This window comes from Apteryx mantelli, chromosome 13 (assembly GCF_036417845.1).
Source record: "Apteryx mantelli isolate bAptMan1 chromosome 13, bAptMan1.hap1, whole genome shotgun sequence".
NCBI classification, from domain to species: domain Eukaryota; kingdom Metazoa; phylum Chordata; class Aves; order Apterygiformes; family Apterygidae; genus Apteryx; species Apteryx mantelli.
Genome location: NC_089990.1, coordinates 20914985 through 20937036, shown reverse-complemented (window position 1 = coordinate 20937036; position 22052 = coordinate 20914985). Strand labels below are relative to the sequence as shown.

Below are 22052 nucleotides of genomic sequence, written 5' to 3'. Positions count from 1 at the left end.
GGTAGCGCGCGACGAGCGGCGCGGTCGCCATTGCATCACGCCGCAACGCCGCGCCCGGCCGCGCCTCCATCTCGGCGCCCGGCACCGGCGGGGGCGCTGCGGCCGCGGGGGGACCGCGCTCCGCCGCTGCCCTCGGGGCCGCCGCAGCCGCCGCCAGCGCGCGCCCCCTCAGCCCGCGCCCCCAGAGCCGGCGGGGGGGAGGGGCGGCGGCGGCGAGATGCGCCCGCGGCGGCGCTGACGGCCCGGCGGCACAAAATGGAGGCGGCCTGAGCGCGCGCGGCCGAGGCAGCCCCCCCCCCCGCCGCGGGCGCCCCCTGGCGGCCGGGCGGCCCCTCCCCCCTCCGCGCGGGCGCCCCCTGGCGGCCGGGCGGCCCCGCGCCTGCGCGCCGCGGTCCCGGCGGAGCGGGGCGGGGCGGGGCGGAGCGGGGCCGCCGGTGCCGGCGGGCGGCAGCGGCCGCGGCGGGGCCGGGCATGGGCGGCGCGGGGCCGGCGCGGCGCTGAGTGGGGCCGGCGCGGCAGCATGGAGGCCATCTGGCTCTACCAGTTCCGCCTCATCGTCATCGGGGACTCCACCGTGGGCAAGTCGTGCCTCATCCGCCGCTTCACCGAGGGCCGCTTCGCCCAGATCTCCGACCCCACCGTGGGCGTGGACTTCTTCTCCCGCCTGGTGGAGATCGAGCCGGGCAAGCGGATCAAGCTGCAGATCTGGGACACGGCCGGGCAGGAGCGGTTCCGGTGAGGGCGCGGCGCGGGGCCTGCGCGGCGGCGGCGGCGGTGGCGGCGGCGGCGGCGGGCCGGGCCCGGGGCGGCGGCGGCGGCGGGCCCGGGCTCGTCCCGGAGCCCGAGCGACCCGGCGGGCGGGGGGGCGAGACAAAGCGGAACCCGGTGCCGCCCGCCGCGTGCGCCTGGGGCAGCCGGGCGGCGCGGCCGGGGTTCCCGCCGCGCCTCGTCTGCGGCGGAGGCCGCCGGCCCCGCGCGGGGCCGTGGTGCTGCCCGGGCCGCGCTGGAGGCCGCAGCCCGCCTGGCGCCCGGGCCGGCGGCTCGCGCCGAGGCTCCCGGCGCGGCGGCCTCAGGCGAGGGACCAAGGGCGGGCAGCGCTGCGGGCGGCACCGCGCCGCCCCCCGCAGGACCGAGCGGGCAAAGCCTGCAGCCCCGCGGCTGGGGCAGGCGCGGCGCCGTCCGAGGGGGCTGGCAGGGCCGTGCCGCGAGCGCCGCTGATTTGGGGGGGGGGGGGGGGGAGGCACCCGCAGCCCCCTGCCCGAGCCGCCTGCCCGAGCCGAGGTTTTTCGTGCACCTCTGGCCCTCCTCTGCTTTTCCACGCTCTTCCCTCGGGGAGCGCTTTTCGTGCTCCGGATCTCTGAGCAGCTTCGCGTAGCTTCCACTTCTGTGTTAGAATGAGTCGCCCGAGGAATGTTTTCGTTTTATTCAATAGACGAAATCTCCCCTGCCCCCAACCCTCCCACCGCCTTCATTTGCATCTGTGACACTGGCATGTGGCCCAGGACGTGCAGTAGTCAGTCCTCACCCAGTGGCTGGTTTTTCATCTATTACCGTGCAGCCTTTCCAGGCTACGAGCTGGTGCTTTACTCTGCTGAGAGAGGAGGCACTTCAGCTTTCGGTTGCATCAGATCCCAGCCTTGGATATGAGAATTCAAAGGGTCCCCAGCTGAGGTCTTTAGAAAACATGCCTGCGTGACGTCCCCGGCTTGCGCTTTTGCTGTAAAGAGCAAAAGCTGTTGGATGGCTTCAATTTCCTTTCTTTAAAACACGGGGAAGTTTGGGGCCCTGGAGGCTGCTGACCCTCAGTGGTGCTGGCTGACCCGGGCTGGCTCTCGGGTTGGGCGAATGGTGAGCAGGCGACCTTCGGCTGCAAGGGCAGGCTGCGCCGGTTGAGATGGGCAGCGGCATTCACAGCGTGAGGGGCAGGAACGGTGACAAAAAATACACGTTGCTCAACTTTGAAATGCCCTTGCCAAAGCACAGACTTAAATTTGCTATGTAAAAAGATACAGGGAAAGTGAGCAAGCCCCATTACCTTTACGGTATATTGTTCAGTATGAATAGGTCAGGCAAAAATCTGTTTTGTATTTATTCCTTCCAAGTCACCATTAGCACAATGAGAAATCATGCCCATAAAGATCAATTTTACAATATTGTGAATGTTTTCAAACTGTAGAAGCTCTTGGGCTTCTCTTGCAGGTTCTTTTTCTTGGCAAAAGGCAAATACAGTTATTACTGAAACAAGCTGAAGCCTCTCAGGCTTGCGGACATAGACAAGAAGCATGATGGTGCACGTGCTCTATAGCACCCTCAAACTTTTTTGCCGTAGCTCAGAGAGTTTCTTAAGAATGGTGCTTTTTCACAGAGCTCTCTATTTCGAGCCCCGCATTTCCTATCTGCTCTTCAGGAGTTTGACAGCTGTCTCACAAGGATGAAAGCAGTGTAGGTGGTCCTGAAGACACCTTGCTGGCATCTTCTGGTTTTATCTGTGCTATTTTACTCTTCCTGACCCCTGTTGTGAGCTATGTCACTCTGCATAAATGAGAAGCAATTTCCTTGCAGTCAAGCTTAAATTACAGTTAAGCATGTGCCTGTTTTGCCAGCTCAGATACGTGCTCTTTTGGGGCAGCTTTGAGGCTGTTTTGGAGTGGTAGAAGAACAGGGTCCATTTCCTGGATCCGGCAGGTTTTGCCCATCTGTGGTTGCTCTACTTGCTTGTCTCAAACGTGATGTTGTGTAATGCTAACAAAAGCAGAAGCAAGTGCAGCCTGCGCTCGTGGAAATGTGTACCACCACCTCCAGAAGAGCTGGTTCCTTCTGGCCGGCAGCTCTCCCTCGGCTGGAGAGAAGGACTCCAACAAACAGCACAGGACCCCCGGTACCGGAGCCCCCTGCGAGTACACAGCAGAGCAAAGGAGAGTTCCCAGAAAGAGGCAGAAGCTTTGCTAAAACTTGCTCAAAATAGATGTGAGCCCCTGTGCTGTTCAGCTTGTGTAACTATAGCTTTTCTAAGTGCAACTTGTGTAAGTGTGTATTGTATCAGTGTAAGCGTGGTGGGAGGAGGGGAAGTAAGAGCCGGATAAGGGTCTGGCAAAGGCATTGGGGAGTGAAGGACTGCGTGAAGCCAGTATAGTTTGCTTGCTGTGGATGGTGAGGAAAGCAGTCTGTGGAAAAGGCTTTAAGAAAAGGCACTGAGACCTTCACCTAGTTTTACCTCAGCGCAGCGTTCAGCTTAGATCCTGTCATGTATTTCAGAAGTACCTGAGGCATCGCTGATGTTGGCAAGAGGAGCCAGGGCTGATGCACTGAACACAAGGGAGAAGCAGAAACTCCTGTGGCAGTGTGGGGACAACTCAAGCACCAATATCTGTTTGCAGCTGGCGCAATAGCCAAAGGCAGATCTAATTCCCTCAGTGCCAAATGTGCAGAGTTACTATTGTCCCTGAGCCAGATAACTGGGAGAGGAGAAATCATCCAAATGCACACAACATATCTTTTTTCCCTCTCCTAGCTTTCTTCAGCGTTTGGCTGTGGATTTTCTCCCATCACTCCATGCCGCGCTGCATGTTCGTTGATTTGATAAAGCAAAACTGGAGAACTTCAGTTATTCCTTTTTTGAGGCAGTTTCTCTAGATAGGCAAACACTGCAGGACCGACTAACCCCTAACAACAGTCTTGCATGACCAAAGAGGCCTTGTCCCACGGTAAAAATGGAGCAGTGCTTACATTTCCCAGCAAGGCCCCAGTATAAAATGCTCCAGAGACTGAAATCAATCATTGCTTCTGGATTTATAACTAATCCATGACTTTGCGCAAAGACCGCAATTTTACAGCTGCTTGGTTTTTCCAAGAGTGGTAGTCACTGCACTGTAACTCTGTTCAGCCGGCCATTCGCAGCTTTGCTCTGCAGACCTGTCTGTGTTAGCTGATTTAATTTGCAGTTTCTGGCTGTGTTAAAACCTGCCCTTGCTCAGAAGAATTGTGGAAGATGCTATTCAATTCCCAGCCTGTGGTTTGGGGATTTTTTGCTTAATGTTTTCAATATGCGGCAGGAACAAGATCAACAGTACTACAGATTCTCCAAGTTTTGCTGTTACACGGGAGCTAGGCCTGGACGTGCCGGTTGAGTGTGTTAGCGGTGATGGTGCGTGCTGTCACTTTGACAACTGGCGTAGTGGGAGACGTTGCAGGGAGTGGGTGGATGTATCTGTGCGCGTGCCGAGGCCTGCGTGTATGTGCTGGGGGAGCCTACAACTCCACGGTCTGCCTTCCGACTTTGTAACCTCCCTCTTTGCCTTTTACAAATACCTCTCATACAGTACGTGCTTGGTTCCGGAAAAAAACTTTAATTTGGTACAGTGCTTCTAAACCAATGGGATGGTCAAGACAGTCAAAGCATTTACATGTGGAGGGCTCTGGAGTCTAACAAACAGTAATGGGCATACTGAAATCCATGCTAGAAAATTGAGACCAAAAACATTGGGGGGGGCAGAGACAGGGATTTTGAACAGAGCAGTAATAAACCACTGGGACAACTACCCAAGGGAGAGACATGCAATTCTCTATTGCCTGAAGTCTTTAAGCCAAGATTAGCTGTCTTGCTGAAAGAGAAGTTATACAGAGCACAAACAGAAGTGGTAAGACATTACTGAATGAAATTCTCTCGCTTGTATTCTGCAGGTTGCCTTCTTAAACAGACGTGCTCAGAACTGCAATATTTGGATTAAGAAAAAATATTCAAAATAAACAAACAAACAAAAATATGCCAAGTTTGCTCTGCACTTCCTCCCAAATAGCTGTATCTCACACTTCTCCTGTGGATTGTTCTTTTCCAGGTCCATCACCAGAGCCTACTACAGGAACTCGGTTGGCGGACTCCTCCTCTTTGACATTACAAACCGCAGGTCCTTCCAGAACGTCCACGAGTGGCTAGAAGAGACAAAGGTGCACGTCCAGCCATACCAGATTGTCTTTGTTTTGGTAGGTCACAAGTGCGACCTTGACACGCAGCGGCAAGTCACCAGGCACGAGGCTGAGAAACTGGCTGCTGCATATGGTATGAAGTACATTGAGACCTCAGCTCGGGATGCCATTAATGTGGAGAAGGCCTTCACTGATCTGACTCGAGATATATACGAGCTGGTTAAAAGGGGGGACATTTCAATCCAGGAGGGATGGGAAGGGGTAAAGAGCGGGTTTGTCCCAAATGTAGTGCACTCTTCGGAAGAAGTGGTGAAATCAGATAGGCGATGCTTGTGCTGATCTCTTCTAGTGAGAAAAGTGGTGATGAACTCTACTAACCACCTGTATTCTATTAAGTGAACTCAGTGTGACAGAAGGGAGAGTAACCCTCCCATTGTGAACAGCCTCCCACGTTGTTTTGGACACCGAGAGAACAGACCCAGGAAAGAAATGTTCTGTTCCAAATAACCTTTCAGGATTGGGAGCAACAAACCTAACTGAGAATGAGTGAGGGTGCATGTGTATGTTGTAAGGAGGCAGGAAGCAGAAAGGAGGGGGAGCAAGAGAGAGTGTGTACACGAGCAGGTCTGAATGAGACGGCACATGCCAGGGAACTGCCTGATGTCCTCTTTTAAGTAAAGCTATAGCTCCGTGCTGTCTATTGAGGTCACAGTATGGATAGTTTAGTAGTATGACACACTGGCAGAAAGAGAGAGAAAGAGAACAGCTTGGTTTGTGGCAGCTGTTTATTACCAAGAAGATATAACAGCAGCAGAAATATTTCCTCATAAGGCCAATGCCACAGGAAAAGAGTTTACTGAAAGAGTATACACACTTCTGAATTTTTTTTTTATGTTCTTGAAACTAGTTCAATATATTAAAGACTATTATGAGGGATTTAAAGAGGAAAATAATAGCTAGTTAATTGGTAATTAAAATTTAAATGATACTCCCCCCCCATAGTGTTTTCCTTGCTGTGCTGAACTGGGATTCTAAGTGGCAACTGCTGCTCCGGTTGTAATTATTCAATGAATATTTAAGTATCAACTGCCTAGATGATTAACCTGAAAATATCCAGAGTTCAGGGCTAGCCAATAGAGTTAAGTGATCAGGAGCATGAAGCCAGAAACATGTCCTCATATTCTGCATCTTAAGGCTAGGGTGTTGCAGCCAGGCGGGACACACCAGAAGCTCTGTCTTGCCCTCTGCGTATCACTGACCTCTCAGGTGTCTTACCAGCCAAGGCCACAAGGAGAAATGGAAAGGAGGAGGAAAAAAAAAAAGCTTGTAAAGCTTAATCCAGGTGCATCAGCCATCCTCAAAGGTGAGATTTGCTTTTAAAGATGTTAAATAGCATGGAAAGCAGCAGCTTCCATCAGTACTTTCTGCTGTTAAAGTGTCATTTTCTTTCTTGGCATCGGTGGAAGAAGAGCACTAGAACTGGGAAGGAGGAGCACAGAAGTGTCTGAGCGGGTGAGAAGGAAAGCCACAAGAGACACAATAAGAGGAAAATTTGTTTTCCTCCATGTTTTAATTTGACAAAGGAAGATCCATCTCAGGTTGGTCATCATGGGTTGGTAGCTGAGTTAAAGGCTATGCATAGGTGGCCATTTTCTGGGAACACCATTCACCGCTTGAGCTTTGCTTCCGCTAAGTTTTGAGTTAAGCTTTTGAAGTGCAGCAGGGTAACCTTGCCCCTGTAGCAAACCTGGGAAGTTTAACCTATTAAACAAACAAACAAAACCACTATAGCGACATTTACTCAAGTTTGCAAGCTTTCACACCAAACTACTTAGGGGGAGGGATTAGGTGAAACCCCAAGAAGCATCTGCTGTTCAATTTCAGGCCTCTAAGTAGGTAAGAGTAGAATACTTGCTTCTTTAAGCTACACAGTCTATGAAAGCGTGGGTTTTCCTGGTTGCTACTGAGCTGTCTGTTTCTCTGTTTGGATCTGTTCCCATGGTTTGCAGAACTTGAGCAGGTCCTTTCGGACAATATCTGTGGTTTCCATATTAGAGCTGTTAAAACAAACAAGCAAAAAAAGTAACAGTTTTGTTTGCTGTGTTCTGGAAACAATTTTAGTTCCTGGACTCTATGGGCAAGCAGCAGAGTTGTACCTGCTGGGAGGGCACTGGTAGCAAAGTAGAGCCAGGGAGGAGTGGCAACATGGGAAGCTTGTCACTGCCAAGGAACCCTGGTCAAGTCTGAACCTAGCTATAAACACATTGAAAAACTTTATGCTAAGGCCCATCAAATTCCAGGCAGAATCAGTGATGGTTGGGTTGAGTGTCCTGAAGATGCAAAAAAAAAAAAAAAATCTCTTTACAAAAAATCTCTTTCTAGGTAAGCAAAGCTGGAGAAGATTGATACAGAGAGAGCCACGAGAGCTTGGCTACCGTGGGCTTTCTACCTGCAGCTTCTGCTGACGCCAGCGGAGAGCACAAGGTCTCTTCAGATCAGGACCATTAGTCTTGTTTTGACTAATGCAAGGACAAACAGATAGAAAAGGGTCAGTTCCTTTACTCTTTGAATGATAAGTAGGCCAAACAACCACTTCAGCCTCTCAGGGTACAACTCTGCTCAAGAGGTGCGTCTTGGATTGCCTAGCTGCAGGCAGAAGCTGGCCTAAAGGCTGAGCTTGAGTGATACATTAAAGACAGTAAAACCTTTGGATCTAGCAGAGTTTTAGCAATACCAACATTTTATAAGCCTCCGTGCAGGAACCTGGCCAGTGGGGGGGGGGGGGGGGGGGAGGGGAGACCACCTTTCACCCTGTATGCTATAAAGGCAACCAATACTTTATTTAACGGGTTTGGGACATTCCCCTTTTCCTGCTCCCAGAGAGAAATTCCAGAAAGCCTAAAATAAGTAAGTGCATTCAGGCCTTAAGAGTAAATCTTGAATCTATAATACAAGTATCATAATTCTAAAATGGAACAGTACAGAAGAAAATGTATGCAGTCTTAACTACTTAGATGTAATAAATGGTTATATTAAATGATAGAGAAATCATTATATACATCTTTTTCTAATTCCTTGCATTTTCTAGACAGCTTACTAAAAATATAGGAAATGTAGATTCATCTGTACAAAATTTGGGATGTTTTTTCTAAGATGAAGAACTTATAGGCTATGCTAAGAATTCTTTTTTAACAACTGGTTTTAATGCTTTGACTTCTAGCGCAAGAGGGATTTAGGGAAGTCAGAAGGTGACACCTTTCACCGGATAAAGGTCAGGAGCTCTTTTACTCTAGGACAAAAAAAGAAAGAAAAAAAAAAAGCTAACTTTGTGGTCTTTACCACACATTAAAAAGTCTGCATGTTAGATAACTGAAATTGCTCAGAACCTCCAGAATAAAAGTATACTATATGCCTTTCCTTGCTTTCTGTTATGCACTGTAACGAAATGTGAAAATAATGCTGTATTTAGCTGTATGTGATTTAAAAATATGCTTGTATTTAGCAAAACGGTTACTATGTGATAATGTGAAATTCAAAACTTGTAAAGAAACTTGGGTGTTTTTTTTCCCCCCTCCCCATTCTTTATCAGTAGCCACCTAGTACCTGTACTACAGCAACCTTAACTGAAAATCTGATATGGACTAGCTCAACAATAAACAGCAGACACTCTTGGCAACAGTATCCGCTATACATTTTTCCTCTAAAGGTCCACTGATTACATCTTTAAAACCAGCCACCTACCTTTGAGAAACACTGTAGCCATTCTACAAAAAGCAAAAAAACCCAAAACAAACAAAAAACCTGAAACATTTCACCATTGCTCATATAGCAACTGTTACAGCCAAACCTACATCCTGCGGTAGTGGGGAAGCACCTTAGTCTCTCCCTGAGGACTTTCCCCGCAGGTGGGACTAGTTTCACAGGAGCCAGCACAGTTGCTGCACTCTGACAGACATCTTGTTCTTACAGTAATGAAGATTTAACTGCGAAGGACAGAGCTCCACCATCTGCAAGCTAGAGTTCTTGTCTACTTTTTTTTTTTTTTCGCTTGATAGCCAAAAATACTAGACTTATATAACTGCCATGGCCAGCTCTTCCCCCCCCCCCCCCCCAACCCAGGTACCTTTTGAACCTACTGGCCAATTCCAGCTCTGCTGCCCTCCCCCCCACGCCCCAATACAAAACATTAGGTCACTGGTAATCAGAGGCAGTACTTTTGCCAGCACATAAATGCTTAACTCATCATTTCATCGTGCACAACAAAGAAAGGCAATCTCTGCCTTAGGACCAGCCAGAGAAAGGGGGAAAGCGTGCGTTAGCCTGTTGGGAATCTCATTAATCCAAACAGAAGAGAAAACTGCAAGAGAAATCAGGACATGTCTGCAGCTGCCTTTCCTTTCATTGCTGATGCCCTTAAAAAGAAAGGGAAGGAAGAAGCCTGCAGTTTGGGTAGTCCCAGCTTCAGCCTTGCAGAGCTTGTGCAGATACCTGTTACCTAATAATACATTAGCTATTAGATACATTAATCTTTTCTTTGCTAAAATCAAAGACACTGCAACAAATAGTATCATCCTCCAGAAGAGGTATGGAAGAGCCAAGGCCAAGCAAAACCTAAAGTGAATTCACAGATGAGAGCACAACCTCTTCCCTAACGGCCGAGTCATCCGAGAGCAGGCACTGAGGCATCCTGTCTTCTGCCCCCTTCGTACTAAGGCCAGAACCCAGCACATACAATTGACATTTTCTAATGAAACTGGCATAGTGTAGTAGTGAAAATAACTGAGCAGATGAGCAAGGAAAAAAGTTGAGTTATGCAATAACAACAAAATAATTTTTGTCTGAAAGCTTTGGGAAATGCTCTATGCAACAGCAGGTTGGTTAAAAAGCCTGGGGACAGAACCGATGCAAATCCACAGCCCCTGCCCCGCTCAGGAGCGCAGGCTGCTTCTCCTTGCTGACAGTGGTCAGTTTTACCTGTGGCTCCCTGCTGAAGATGCTATCCAGATGAATTACTTGTTTTCTTCCTCCGTCTTTCCTGCTCTTGAATTCAGTTGTGAAATTACCACAGGTCCTTCCTTCCCCTTAAATAAGATTTTTCCATGTACTTACTTGTGACCAGTGTTAAGAATTTACCATTACTTCCATTTCTGCAGCTCTTACTCTTTTACAATCGTAGTGGTGTCAGATCAGTTTGCTTGTATTCACAAATCCAGACGTGCTGACTCGCCTCCGCTGTTTCACTCAAGCCAGTATTCAGCAGCTACACTTTCCACATCTGCTGCTTCAACCAAGTTTCTTCACCCCTACCCTTAAGGCAGGAAAACGTTATACAAGATTATGCACAAGATTCATGACTTTCCCCCACAAAGAAAGATGCACAAAAAGAGGTGTTTGCCACAGCTGTTTAGTTTTACTATTTTAATATCATGAAATAAAAGTACAAAAACTTTACAGGTATATTGTTTATTACATGAAGATTGAACAGTTAACATCTGCGTTTATTTTGTAGCGAAACCTGTATTCTCAGTCACAGAGTGTGAATACTAGCCACTGACATCACCACCGAGCATTTCATTTTAGAAAGAAACTGCAGAGGTAAAAGGCAACAATCTTGCAAGGTTTCATAATAACCAAAGAAATACTCCACCTGTTAACACCAGAAGAAGCACTTCAGTAGACCATTCATATTTAATACAGGTTTCACCACCTAGGAGGCTGAGAGTGTTAAGACATTTGAACTGGACATCTGTCTAAGGGATCGTACATGGGGGTTTTCTTGTTTACAGGCTATCAGCATTTTGGTGTCCTTGTTCAACACATTTGAAAGAAAAAAAAAAAAAAAAAAAAAAAAGCCGTGTGGGCATGTGTATGAAAAAGAACGGGGCGAGATCACCTGCAGTCTCGACATAGCTTGTGCTGTTTACTCCACTCACCATTCTTTTCTGAAGACAAGTCACAAACTGTTGCAGGTAAAGTGCTGAGAGTTCAGTAACAGACAGTTAACTAACCAGTAATTATTAAAATCAAGTTTATCCCAGTGGATAGATATCCAGGAATGCTTGTAGGTTTATGCTGCCGAAGAAGTAACTGACTGAAACAAAATCCAAGACTTCACTGTACTTGTTCTGTTCACTAAAACATTAGCTGCATGTCTTCCCAGCCCAAGCTGATTTCAACTTCATCAACTGCACGTAACAGAGATGAAAGAGTAAACTCTTACATTACATTAACCTGCTGAAGTGTCAGACCCAATTTCATACTTGCACCTCGCATTTTCAAACTTTCAGGGAGAAATGTACTTATGACAGACTGGTCTCATCGGGATGCTATGTCCTTTGCTAGACTGTGTGGTGTCTTTTCAAATAATTCGTAATTTCATGAAGCATGCATGAAACCAAATTTGGAGTTTACAAATAAATAAAAATGGTGCTCACCATTGTTTTTATTTTCATATATTTTACCATTTACTGAAATGATTAAAGTAACTCAGTCCCTTAAGAATGAACTCTGGGGGTGTTTAAATAAAAATATTTGGAAATTGAAACCACATTTAAAATTGCCAAAACTATGCTTTATTTTTGGAAGGGTCTTCCTTGTTTCTTCTCTTTACATCCCAATTATAAACTCTAGCCATATCTGAAGGTATAAAATTAAGGAAACAGCTCATGCATTAAGGGAAGAAAAAAAAAGAAAAGAAAAGGAGAAAAAGGAAAAGCAGGTTATGTAGTTGGCTGCACATAACTTATTTCACTTACTTGTGACAGTCAATATAGAAACCAATTAATGAAAGAGCTGTCTTGGTGCAAAACCTTCATACCGGAATACTAATATTTGTTAATACCTGTAGCATCTATACCATTTATTTAACACTCTAAGATGATATTACAAAGAAAAGCATTTTTAGTTTTACTTACAGCTACTCTCTTCTGCCTTCAGTCAGCCTGCCTCGTATCAGTCACATTTGCCTATTCAGGCATTCATCCTGCATCACTAGATATCTTAAATATCAACATTAAAAAACAGTAATTGTGCCTTCATGTACTGAATTAGCTAATGCTTCTGTTGAAGGCTGTCCTCATCACTAAAATAGTTAAAAAAAAAAAAAAAAAAAAAACCACACACACACAACCCTCAAACCCTGGAGGGGGTTCATGATACTATGAAGAAGTCGGAAAAGTTCAGCAAGGCGTTAGCTAGCACCACGGTTGCTACAGCAGCGCTTGTATTGCTTGGAGGACGTTGCAATGGCAGTTGACTCGGGCACTATTACCCACAGCCCAAACAGCAGTATTTATACACTCTCTAGAGGCCACAGCACCAGTCCACACCTTCAAGCCATTCCCAGTCCAGGTTTGCAGCCATTTCAGTAGTTTTCACAGGGACCCAATTACTGGCACAAGCTTTGCCATATCAAACCACCCATCCTCACACCGGCACTGGAAACACAGTATCCTGTTTCACTGCTAAAAGAGTTCCCGAAGTGCTACAGAATTTTAACTACAGCTAGTTTAAGATAAAAACATATCTGGAAATTAATAAATACCTATAGGTTATCCATCACATATACCACCTCCCCTGCAAATTAAAAAGAAAAAAAAAAGGATACTGACTTCTGTAGTGGTAAACTGGTCTCTAAGAAAATCCAGGTCTTCCTCTAGAGAATCAAGGTTTCTTGTGGCTGTTGACAAGTTCTTCTCTAACAGAGCCTGAGCTTCATCAATATCATATTCAAGCATCACATTGGCCTAAAAAAAAAAAAAAAAAAAATTAAGCTTACGAACAGCTTTTAATTTTGCATTACAAGAAATAAGCCATAGCATGAGTATTTCAGCCTGTTTATAACTCATTAGCAGAAGCTTGCCCTGTTAGGCCAAGACTACAAGATTCAGGAAGAGCAAAGACAGAATTCACTTGAGGCCTCCACCACTTAAGTAACTGAGAGACAAAACCCTCTAGTGACATGAAAAAACAGTTCTCTCCTCATTGCTAAGCAACAAGGGATTTCACTCTCTGTAGATTGCATTGAGCCTTTTACGTATCAGTATCTTGTCTTCATCTTTTCTGAAAAGCAAAAAGCTCCTAACATTTCTTAGCAGCATCAAGTGTTAAGTAATTTTTAAAACAATTTTTGCCACATTCAAGTTTAACCTTAGAATCTCCCTATGTGGGACACTGGCAAACTGCCTAATAGCATTAGTTCAAGAAGTCGTCACTAAAAAATTATTACAGGTATTCAAAAACATAAGATGTAGAAGAGCCCTATCCCATCCCAGAGTGGCTTTTATCTGCAAGTCTTCATTTCTGTAAGGAGCTACTGCATGAAGAGATAAACAAGCAGTATCAAGTCAAGATGCACCAATGAAGCTCTGTCCTATTCAAGCACTGTGTACTGAACGGAGCCACGTACTATTATTACTTAACTAGACACCGTTCCAGGGAACGCTATACAGAGCTGGAAGTGTGATAAGCCTTTTTTTTTTTTTCCCTTCATTTTAGATAATTGGAAGCTATAGTTTTCCCAATAAAATGAATACACATAGTCCAACTCACAGACAGACTGTAAGCCACAAGGAAGAAAAAGGGCAGAAGGCCAAAGAACACCTAAATATTACAAATTTCTTGTGCTATTTCATGATAGCTTTTCCGTATGAACCATCAGGAGGATAAATTTTCTCCACCGTGCTGTGGCAAATCAAACTTGCAATGCTCCAGGAAAGTCAGTTTGTAAATGCTGCAGCCAGTCTCTTTAAAGCAACAAGGCATCAGACAGAAATCTCTACTTTACTTATGACAGGACAAAAAATGGGAGTTTGGGAGCAACTGCCTAATCAGACAGCATCCTCCAACTGCATTTATCAACAATGCTTTTGTCTTCACCAGAGTTTTGTTTGGCAGCCGACCACATGGGAACATCAGGGATTTAGAAGTCTCAAAATAAACATTGGCCAGTTATCTCTACAGATAAGGAAGCCTCCAAACAGGGACTATCCCAACCTGATACCACTTAAGTACTTAGAAGTCTGTGTTTCAAGCTCTGATCTCACCAATCTTTAGTAAAAACTCTACTCTAAATGCTGGTAAGAGGGGAAGTAAAAAAAAAAACAAAAAACAAAAAACCACAACCCACTGTTTCCCCAAACTTACGTGAAAAGCAGAGCAAGATGCTACATACAAATAACAGATATAGAAAACAGGAAACTAGTTGCCAAAGTAATTTGTTGTGTTGGACACATACCAATCCCAAGGAATGGTGGATGGTAATTTGAACCACAATGTGATAAGGAAAATATTTATGAATATGTTTTTTGGAAAAAAAAATCCAGTAAAGTTGCAGTTCTCTAAAAGTCTTAGGATTATATTATATACAAACACCAAATAAAGTAGTAGATGAAACCTCTACTAACATGTTGAAATTGTCTTGTTTGGTTTGCTCCACTGACAGGACACAGTTCTACTACACACAGGAACAGAATTATACAATGTCTTTGAGGCGTACAGATGAGACAGCAATGAACAAGGTCTTCTGAGCCCGTAAGTTATTAAAAACAGTTTCAGAAAGAGCTATATTTTACTTACCCCCAACCACAAACAAACTTTATCTGTAGGAGGAACTGAAGCTTTGCAGTACAGATTATCTGCCAATAAAAATCTGGTTTCCATTGGATTTGTGGATTCCTAAAGACAAATGATAAAACTTAAAATTGCTATTTTCACTGGAAACTTATGTCAGAGACATAAAAATTACAGTAAAGAGCACACTTCTCTGCTTTCTGCCATTGATATTATATTAACTTCTGTGGAATTATACATAATCTTACTTCAACATTCAAATTAGAGTCCAAAGACTAAAGCATTTTAAAAATAAGTATTTAAAAACAATACAGAAATTCTATAAAGGCTAGAGACTAAGTCCAAGCTTAGTTGCAATCTATACACTATTAAAAGTGAAGTTTCCATTACAAACATTAACTTTTTTTTTTGAACTAGCTTTCAAAAAGTACTACATACCTTTAAAACAATTCTGTTATTTTTAAAGGCATATTAAGTGTGCTCTCCAAAACATTTCTTGCAATGTGTTCTGTTAGGGTGGAAAGGCAGTTAGCTTTACTCATACTCATTAGATATTCAAAATAGTTTACCTTTTTCTTCTGCATGTGTTTTAAAATTTCTAATGTCTGTTTAATTTCAGGAATCTGACTTTTTAGCCTGTGAATTAACAACAGTCATAATTTATTATTTTACACAGACACAAAATTTCCTAAACAAGCGATCAGCTTTATTATATAATCCAACCTCCATTTTAAAACTTGAAATTCTAATAGCTTTCCAGACTTAAAAATGGAAATTTGAAAGATATGGCGTGTAAAAACATCTCTTCTACAGCCTCACCTGTCTCTTATCATACTGAAGCTCAACAGTTTTGTCTTCAACAAAGAAGCAGAGCAATACATACAGCTTCCAAAATGTAACAAACATTTATTAACAATAACTTATGTCTATTTGCTAGAATGGCATATTTTTGCATATTTCTGATGCCTACAGAGGAGTGAGAAACCTCAGAAGAAATAAAGACAAAAATCACAGTAGCTTGAACAAAACAAGCGTGTTTCTCCTGAGGACCACAAACTGCATTAACCAACAGTTTAGTGCTACAAGACTTTGCGGTATTAAAACCAAAACTCTGCAGAGCGCAGGCCACGGCCCCCGACAGCCCTCACAGCAGATCAGTGGAGATGCTCAGATCCCCACCAGCCTTCCAGGCATCCAGCCCTCTGTCATCAGCCAGGCTCACACAGCAGCAGCCTCTAAAACAGGCCACCAGGTATAAATTACATGGGATTCTTCCCCATGCAAAGTAGTTTAATCTCAAATAAAAATGTTATTCAAAGCTTTGCTTTGGGGTTTAAAAAATATGTATTTCTTACCTAGCTCAACACTGAAGCTACTGAGGAGAGATGAAATTGCTAAGCCAAGAGTTACAGGCTTGATATAAAAGCCATTTGCCAAATTGTATTCTTATTACATTAGATTGAAAAAAATTAAGAGAATAACAGTCTTTTTGGCCTTAAAGGCTAAGGACCAATATGTAAACTTTTGTATATAATTCTCAGGAAGAAAAAAACAAACAAACAAACAAACAAAAAAACAAAAGTGAAGCCAAGGCTTTCTGAAAGTACTGCAAGTATTAGCTCTTCTAAAATTACTTTTTTGGATATTTAAATAAGCTAGATCATATTTTAAAAATAGAACAGTCCTAAATATTTCCCAATCCTGCAAAAATTACAACTTACCTCCTTTTCTTCTGAGCAAGATTAAGTTCCATAAATTTATACTTCTGATACTGCTCATCCAGCTTCTTAAGAACTACATCTGCTGTCTCATTTCCAGGCTGTTTCATAAAGGAATCTACATCTTCCTTTACGGGGAGAAGAAAAGACCTCAAAGTTAGAACAGTTTTAGAAATTCCAGATATAGTCATGCTATCATCTTACTGCAACTAAGCCCAGAGATTTTATATGTAAATAAACATTTTTTCTGGAGTAAAGTACCAAATCATTTTGTTTCTTTTCTTAGCTAGCCTTTTGTTTTTGTTTTTTTGTTTTTTTGTTTTTTTTGAGAGAGAGAGAGAGAGAGAAAGAGAGAGAGAACCAAATAATAGATGCAAGGAATATTTTATAACCATATTTGCTAGCGCTCATTAGTGGTGGTTTCAGCCCTGTCAATGTTAAATGGCATCTAACAAGGGATATCCTCAGACCAAGTTCAAACTTCAGTTTCCTATCTGTAAAGGAGGGATAATGCTTCTTTTTGGTTAATCAGATTATGAGCTATTTAGGATAAGACTAATGAAATAAAAAAAAATTGTGGCCTGATCAAGCATGTGCTATGGCAGAGAAAGAGAGAGGTAAAGGTGAGGAAAAAGGTGGTATTTGCTAGCTTTATGCTAGTGAAGTTTGTCTTCATAAGTTCCTTCTATAGTCAGCAGAAAGCAACCAACGCTTCTAAAGAACAACTCAAGTCAGTCCTACCATCAACTGGAACCGGAGTCAAAGAGGATGGGCCTGACCAGGCCAGAAAGCTGACTTCTGTAAATGCCCGCAGATGCGCAGACAGCAGTTCATCTGCCTAGGGTCAATATTCTCCACCTGGCTAGGGATCAGTCACGAGTTTCCAGCCTGGACAACATTTACCTCTATCATAATTCAAGATTACTGCACTAGTCCGCTGCAGTAATTCTTTCGTTGGTTGTCCAGACAAATTCTCCTGCCTGTTGAACATCTCTGAACTCCTGAGAATTAAGACTAAAGAAGTGCTTTGAATTTAGATGCCATAGTTCTGTAAAATCTGATAAAAACCAATCACAGGCCTTTTCAGTTTATCCCTTTATACCTACGTGTTTCCATTCCAGTAGTTTTGCATAAGAAAAAGACTATAATACATTAGTGAAATAAATAAATACATTTAAACTTATAGCTGCTTTCCCTTATAATTTATGACTCATCTCCCTTGGCTAAGAGAAACTTATTACGAAATTCCCCAGTCTGGAAGGAAGTCACCCATCTTCCTTATCAATAAGCCAAACCTGAAGCAGAAATATGAACTGCACAACAGACATCAGCAGGCATCATGGTCTAGGCGGTATGACAGCAAGAGAGAACTCATGAGATTATGGTCCAGATTAACTGCCTAAAGAAAGCCTCAAGCCACCTCACCACGAACAAAACAAGAAACATTTCTGCCTCCTGATGGAGCCTGTAGTGCAGCTTTAATGGGAAAAATGAAGGTTAGATTCAGGCAAGTATTGTAAAAGCAAAGTCATAGGGTGTTCGGAAATGAAACTCCCTCTTGTGGAAACTATTCTCCTTAGATAAATCACCCACGACAGAAAGCAAAAGCAGTAGGTAACCTGGTGGGCAACAACTCACTGCACTACAGCCCAGCACCCCACCGCCACTCCGGGTAAAGCCTGTGCACAGAACACACTCGGAAAGGGAGGATGAGTCCCCTCAAATGAAGATAGATGCACACATGGATCTTGCCGAAGAAAAAGGTTCAAACCCTTTCTGGACAGGAGTGACTCCAGGTCCTCTCTATCCTGGCAATCCTCTCCGAACGCCCAGCCCAAGGAAGGCTTCGGTTTGTCACTCAGGTTTCCCAACTGCAACTGCCCAGCCCGGCACTTACCGGGCTTTTGGCCCAACTGCAAGCCTGAGATGCAGCCACTCGTCTGAGCTGTAACAGCCCAGATTTGTACCACAGCGGGGTATCACTGCTATCGCCACATCTTGTCTGGATCTCTGCTTCACAGCATGTCACAGAGCATCTCAGCTGCAAAATCACGTTATGGGTACTGCTAGGACCTGCCAAAACGCACTTTTCTATCTTTTTAGGAAGAAAATTCACTGGCAAAACACCATTCTCAGCTACTGCAGAGGCAATACAGACTTTACAAACGTCAAGCAAAGCCCCATAAAGTCTCTGTAAAAGCCGTGAAATACGTTACAACAGCACATACCCCCCGTGCAGCCCTGTGTTTACCTTTGGGGTGACGGCCCAAACAAGGAGCCGCAGGCACACGTACTGCTTCTGCAGAGAGCTATCATCACCTACGGGCATACGCAGGGAACATGACACAAAGAAACACTTTTTCAGCTGTGCATCTCCTGTCCTTCAAGTCACACGCATGCTATGAAGGCAGAATAAGCAAGGCATTTTCTTTGGAAACATCTGGACCACAGCTCAAAAGAAAATAGAGCTGAAAGTTGTATTTAGTGTGTTCTTTAAAATCCAGTGAAACTCTGAGTTAGTGTTTAATGTCACTTGAAATCCAGAGGGGCACAAGAATCCACTGGATAGCTTTAGCTTTATCAAAGTCTATGACAAGGCATCTGCCATAAACTCTTTGAAGAGCATCTGCTGAATCAAGATACTTCAAGAAAGCATCTTTAAGGACAAAACTCTCAGCAAGAACACCCATACAGCATGTGGTGGTGGAAAGCAAAGTAGTAATCAGTAATTCTTTATCAGCACAATGACACACAAATTTCTTAAACATTTTGTATTCATAAAAAAAAAATTTCTAAAGAAAAAGTAGTAAAAACCCCACTCTCAGACACTAATATCTTCACTTTCTAGAGCAGAGTATCACTAAAAATTTCTTAGTGTATGCTTATTTTGAATAAAAAAAGTCTATCTTAACATCTACAACCACCTAAAACCAGCATACTGTTACCAGGTGCTCTAAAACCAGCATAAAGGATCTCTTCTGCAGATGTATTTGATTAGAACATCTCTCAAATCGAGAAATTAATAAGCTTCCACAGGTTTTAAATCCAGACACAAGGTTACAAAGAATTAAAACAGGAGCAGAGAGCTAAGCTCCGACCCCCAGGACTCTTTCAGGTTGCATGGCACTGCCTGCGAGAAACTTCAGACATAAGTGTCAAAAGGAACAACCTGGAATCCAACACGGTCGCCACCAACAGCTCCCAGCAGGGAGATGCCGGGTCTGACAAATGCCCTCCAAGCGCTTGCCGAGACCAGTTAGGTTTCTCTCTCTGCTCCCTGCCAGGGCAACACCTCGGCTGTAGGGCAAGCACGAACCACCAGTGCTCCTCCGTCAAGAGGCCCAGGCTCTCCCAGGGCAGCTGCAGCTGCAGGCGGCCTTTCCTCTCTGGCGGTGCTACGCTAGGGAGAAGTTGGCTGCAGGCAGTAATGGCTTTACATCTCAATAAGATTTCCCAAACCTCATCCTTCAAATACCTAATATTTGCTAAAGAATCTTAAAGAAACACAAGGATTTGGAGGCACTGAAAACACATGTAATGCACCCATTTGTTCATGATCAAGACCTATGCTTGCTGAGTAATAACACGATGCAAGTTGCATCAGCTTGCTCTCCGTAAGAGTCGCCAAACCTGATCAGCCCAGACAGTTCGGATAAAGATATCAAGAAAGATCTGACAAATATGGATTTTCAAAGCCTAAGAAAATCTCATTAATAAAGAGGTAAGATAAGCAAATCATTCAGGGTAGGCATCAGAAATCATAAGATGAAACCAATGGAAGCCAAGTACTTCAATGCGCACTGGGTGTGCCCATGTAGCCCACAGCATTTAAATGCTTAAAGCCCTTTTTCTTTAAACAGGCCCACACACATTAAGAAAAGAACAAAAAGTTAAGGTATGGCTGTTTAATGCAGCATTTGTGCTGTAAGAGGAAAACATCCTCAGACATCCAAATGAGGATCCCTACTTATTGATCAAGCTAAATAAAGTAGCAATAAAGACAGCATGCAAAGAGTCAGCTTGTAGCAGAGAATGATCAAAAATTAATTCTGACATTATGCCAATGCATGAATTGATGAATTCTTCTTTTTCAACCAATCAATAGAATTATTAAGTGCTGCTTAAATCACCTTTTAAAGCTGGATAACCAAATCTAGTCTGCTTCCAGAAGAAAAATCCCCACCACATTCATTAGTTTTAGAGAAATCAGGGAAAGCTAGCTGGACACCATGGTCACTTCCGCAAAGTGACTCTGCCCATGCATCAAGAAGTATGTTATGAAAAGAACAGACAGGGAAAAGCGTTAAGAGTATAAGGTTTCATAGTAAGTGAAACAGAAGCAGCAATGCCATTCTTTTCATAGGAGAAACAAATATAAGGAACCGTGATTTCATTTGTACAGCAAAAGGGCTCATTTATAATATGCTTATAAATAGCCAACCAATGAAATAAGTTGATAAAATTTAAAAGGGGGACTTGAGTCTGCTGTAAAATTATGCGATTTTAACAAAATCAGGAGAGAGGACGAATAAAGCAGAGCACCCAGCAGACCTCTTCAGGACACAGACACAGAGCGATCGACAGCGACCAGGAGCACGACCCCCACGGGAGGAGGCCACTCGCCGGCAGCCCCGGGCGCGCTGGCGGCTGCGCACGGCGGGACAATTCCGCGGCAGCGCCGAGGCGGCCGCTAGATCCCGCAGCGCGCGGAGCCTCCCCCCGCCGCTCGGGGAGCGTTTCCCGGGCTCTCCGCGGGCCCCACCCGCGCCGCCCCCGCGCTGCTTCTCGGCGCTACGCACAAACGCGCCGGCCGCCACAGCGGCCGCGCCGCGCCGCGCCAGGCCCGGCCCGGCCCGCCGCAGGTGCCGCCTGGCGGGGCCGGGGCCGGGCCCGGCTGCCCGGGCGCCCCCTCGCCCCCGGCCCGGCGGCTCACCACGAACACGGCCTCGGGGATGCCCAGGGGGCCGCGCTTCCCGCCCGCCGCCGCCGCCTCGCCGCACCCCGTCTCGCTGCCGCTGGCCGCCGCCATCTTGGGGAACCGACGCTGCGTGCGCGGCCCTCGCCGGGACGCCGCGGCGACACGTCATCACGTCGGCGCCGGGCCCGCCTCCGCCCCGCGGCTATTGGCTGCCCGGCCTTGAGCGACGGGCCGGCGCGTGGGGCGGTGGCGCGACGTGGGGCGCAGGCTGAGGGGGCGGGAGAAGAGAGCGCGCGGCGGCTCCCACTGGAGGGCTGCGGGAGGGGGCGGGGCCGCTCTCCCCATTCATAAAAGGGGAGCAGCCCTGCGGCAGACGCCGGCAGCGCTGGGGGCGGCCCCCTCGCTGCGGAAGGTTTCGTTCCCCTGCAGCCCTGTGTGCCCGGGGCAGGGTAAAGCACAGACGCGTGTGCAGGCAGCAAGGCCCCAGCGCAGCTCTCCGCTCAACGCGCTATACCCACACACCTCCCTTGCCGCCCCCCCTTCGCCACCTCAGGGGATGCTCTTCAGCACGACCTTGCACCATGCGCTCGTTACTATGCAATTTACAGGATCGTGCCACCTTGTCTCGTCATTACTCGGAATGAGTAATGCAGCTTCCAGCAACGCTGAAGGAATGAAACCTGCTGCAAGACAAATATAGGCCGCTGTAGTCCGTTAACTCAAGGGCTAGATAGCTTACTGCTTTATAATCAATACAAAGCCTATGCTAGAACTGCACTGGCTGGCAGTGACACAGCAAGATTCTGCTATTAAACATTTCAAGCTCCTCACTGAAAGCAAGTCTCTCCAACTAAATGAAACAAAAAAAGCAGCTATTAAAAGCATGGACTTCAAAGCTTCTAATTTAGAAACAGAAACAGCTG

General features: G+C 45.4%; 2 protein-coding genes across 16 annotated transcripts; one reads left to right on the top strand and one right to left on the bottom strand.

Annotated features, from left to right (window-relative positions):
- The first annotated feature begins 457 nt into the window (after positions 1–457).
- RAB39B (RAB39B, member RAS oncogene family) lies at positions 458–15772 on the top strand. Of its 13 annotated transcripts, none has more exons than XR_010885566.1 (7): positions 458–735; positions 4836–4980; positions 6118–6286; positions 7306–7471; positions 8144–8194; positions 14366–14454; positions 15466–15772. XR_010885566.1 is itself a non-coding variant. In XM_067304297.1 (5 exons), exons 1-4 carry the CDS (start codon positions 521–523, stop codon positions 6398–6400), a joined length of 540 nt encoding a protein of 179 aa, XP_067160398.1. In that variant the 5' UTR covers positions 458–520; the 3' UTR covers positions 6401–6435; positions 7306–7391. The 13 variants fall into 13 exon arrangements, 3 of the variants coding, with proteins under 3 accessions (XP_067160398.1, XP_067160397.1, XP_067160395.1); XR_010885564.1 differs by lacking the exon at positions 15466–15772 and adding an exon at positions 15307–15341; XR_010885565.1 differs by lacking the exon at positions 15466–15772 and having other exon boundaries at positions 14366–14476.
- Positions 10327–21240, bottom strand: VBP1 (VHL binding protein 1). Of its 3 annotated transcripts, none has more exons than XM_067304298.1 (6): positions 21145–21240; positions 16215–16339; positions 15063–15129; positions 14500–14598; positions 12530–12668; positions 10327–11559 (listed from the first exon to the last, which is right to left on the bottom strand). In XM_067304298.1, exons 1-6 carry the CDS (start codon positions 21238–21240, stop codon positions 11489–11491), a joined length of 597 nt encoding a protein of 198 aa, XP_067160399.1. In that variant the 3' UTR covers positions 10327–11488. The 3 variants fall into 3 exon arrangements, with proteins under 3 accessions (XP_067160399.1, XP_067160401.1, XP_067160400.1); XM_067304300.1 differs by having other exon boundaries at positions 21212–21240; XM_067304299.1 differs by having other exon boundaries at positions 11483–11921; positions 12534–12668.
- Between the last annotated feature and the right edge of the window lie 812 nt (positions 21241–22052).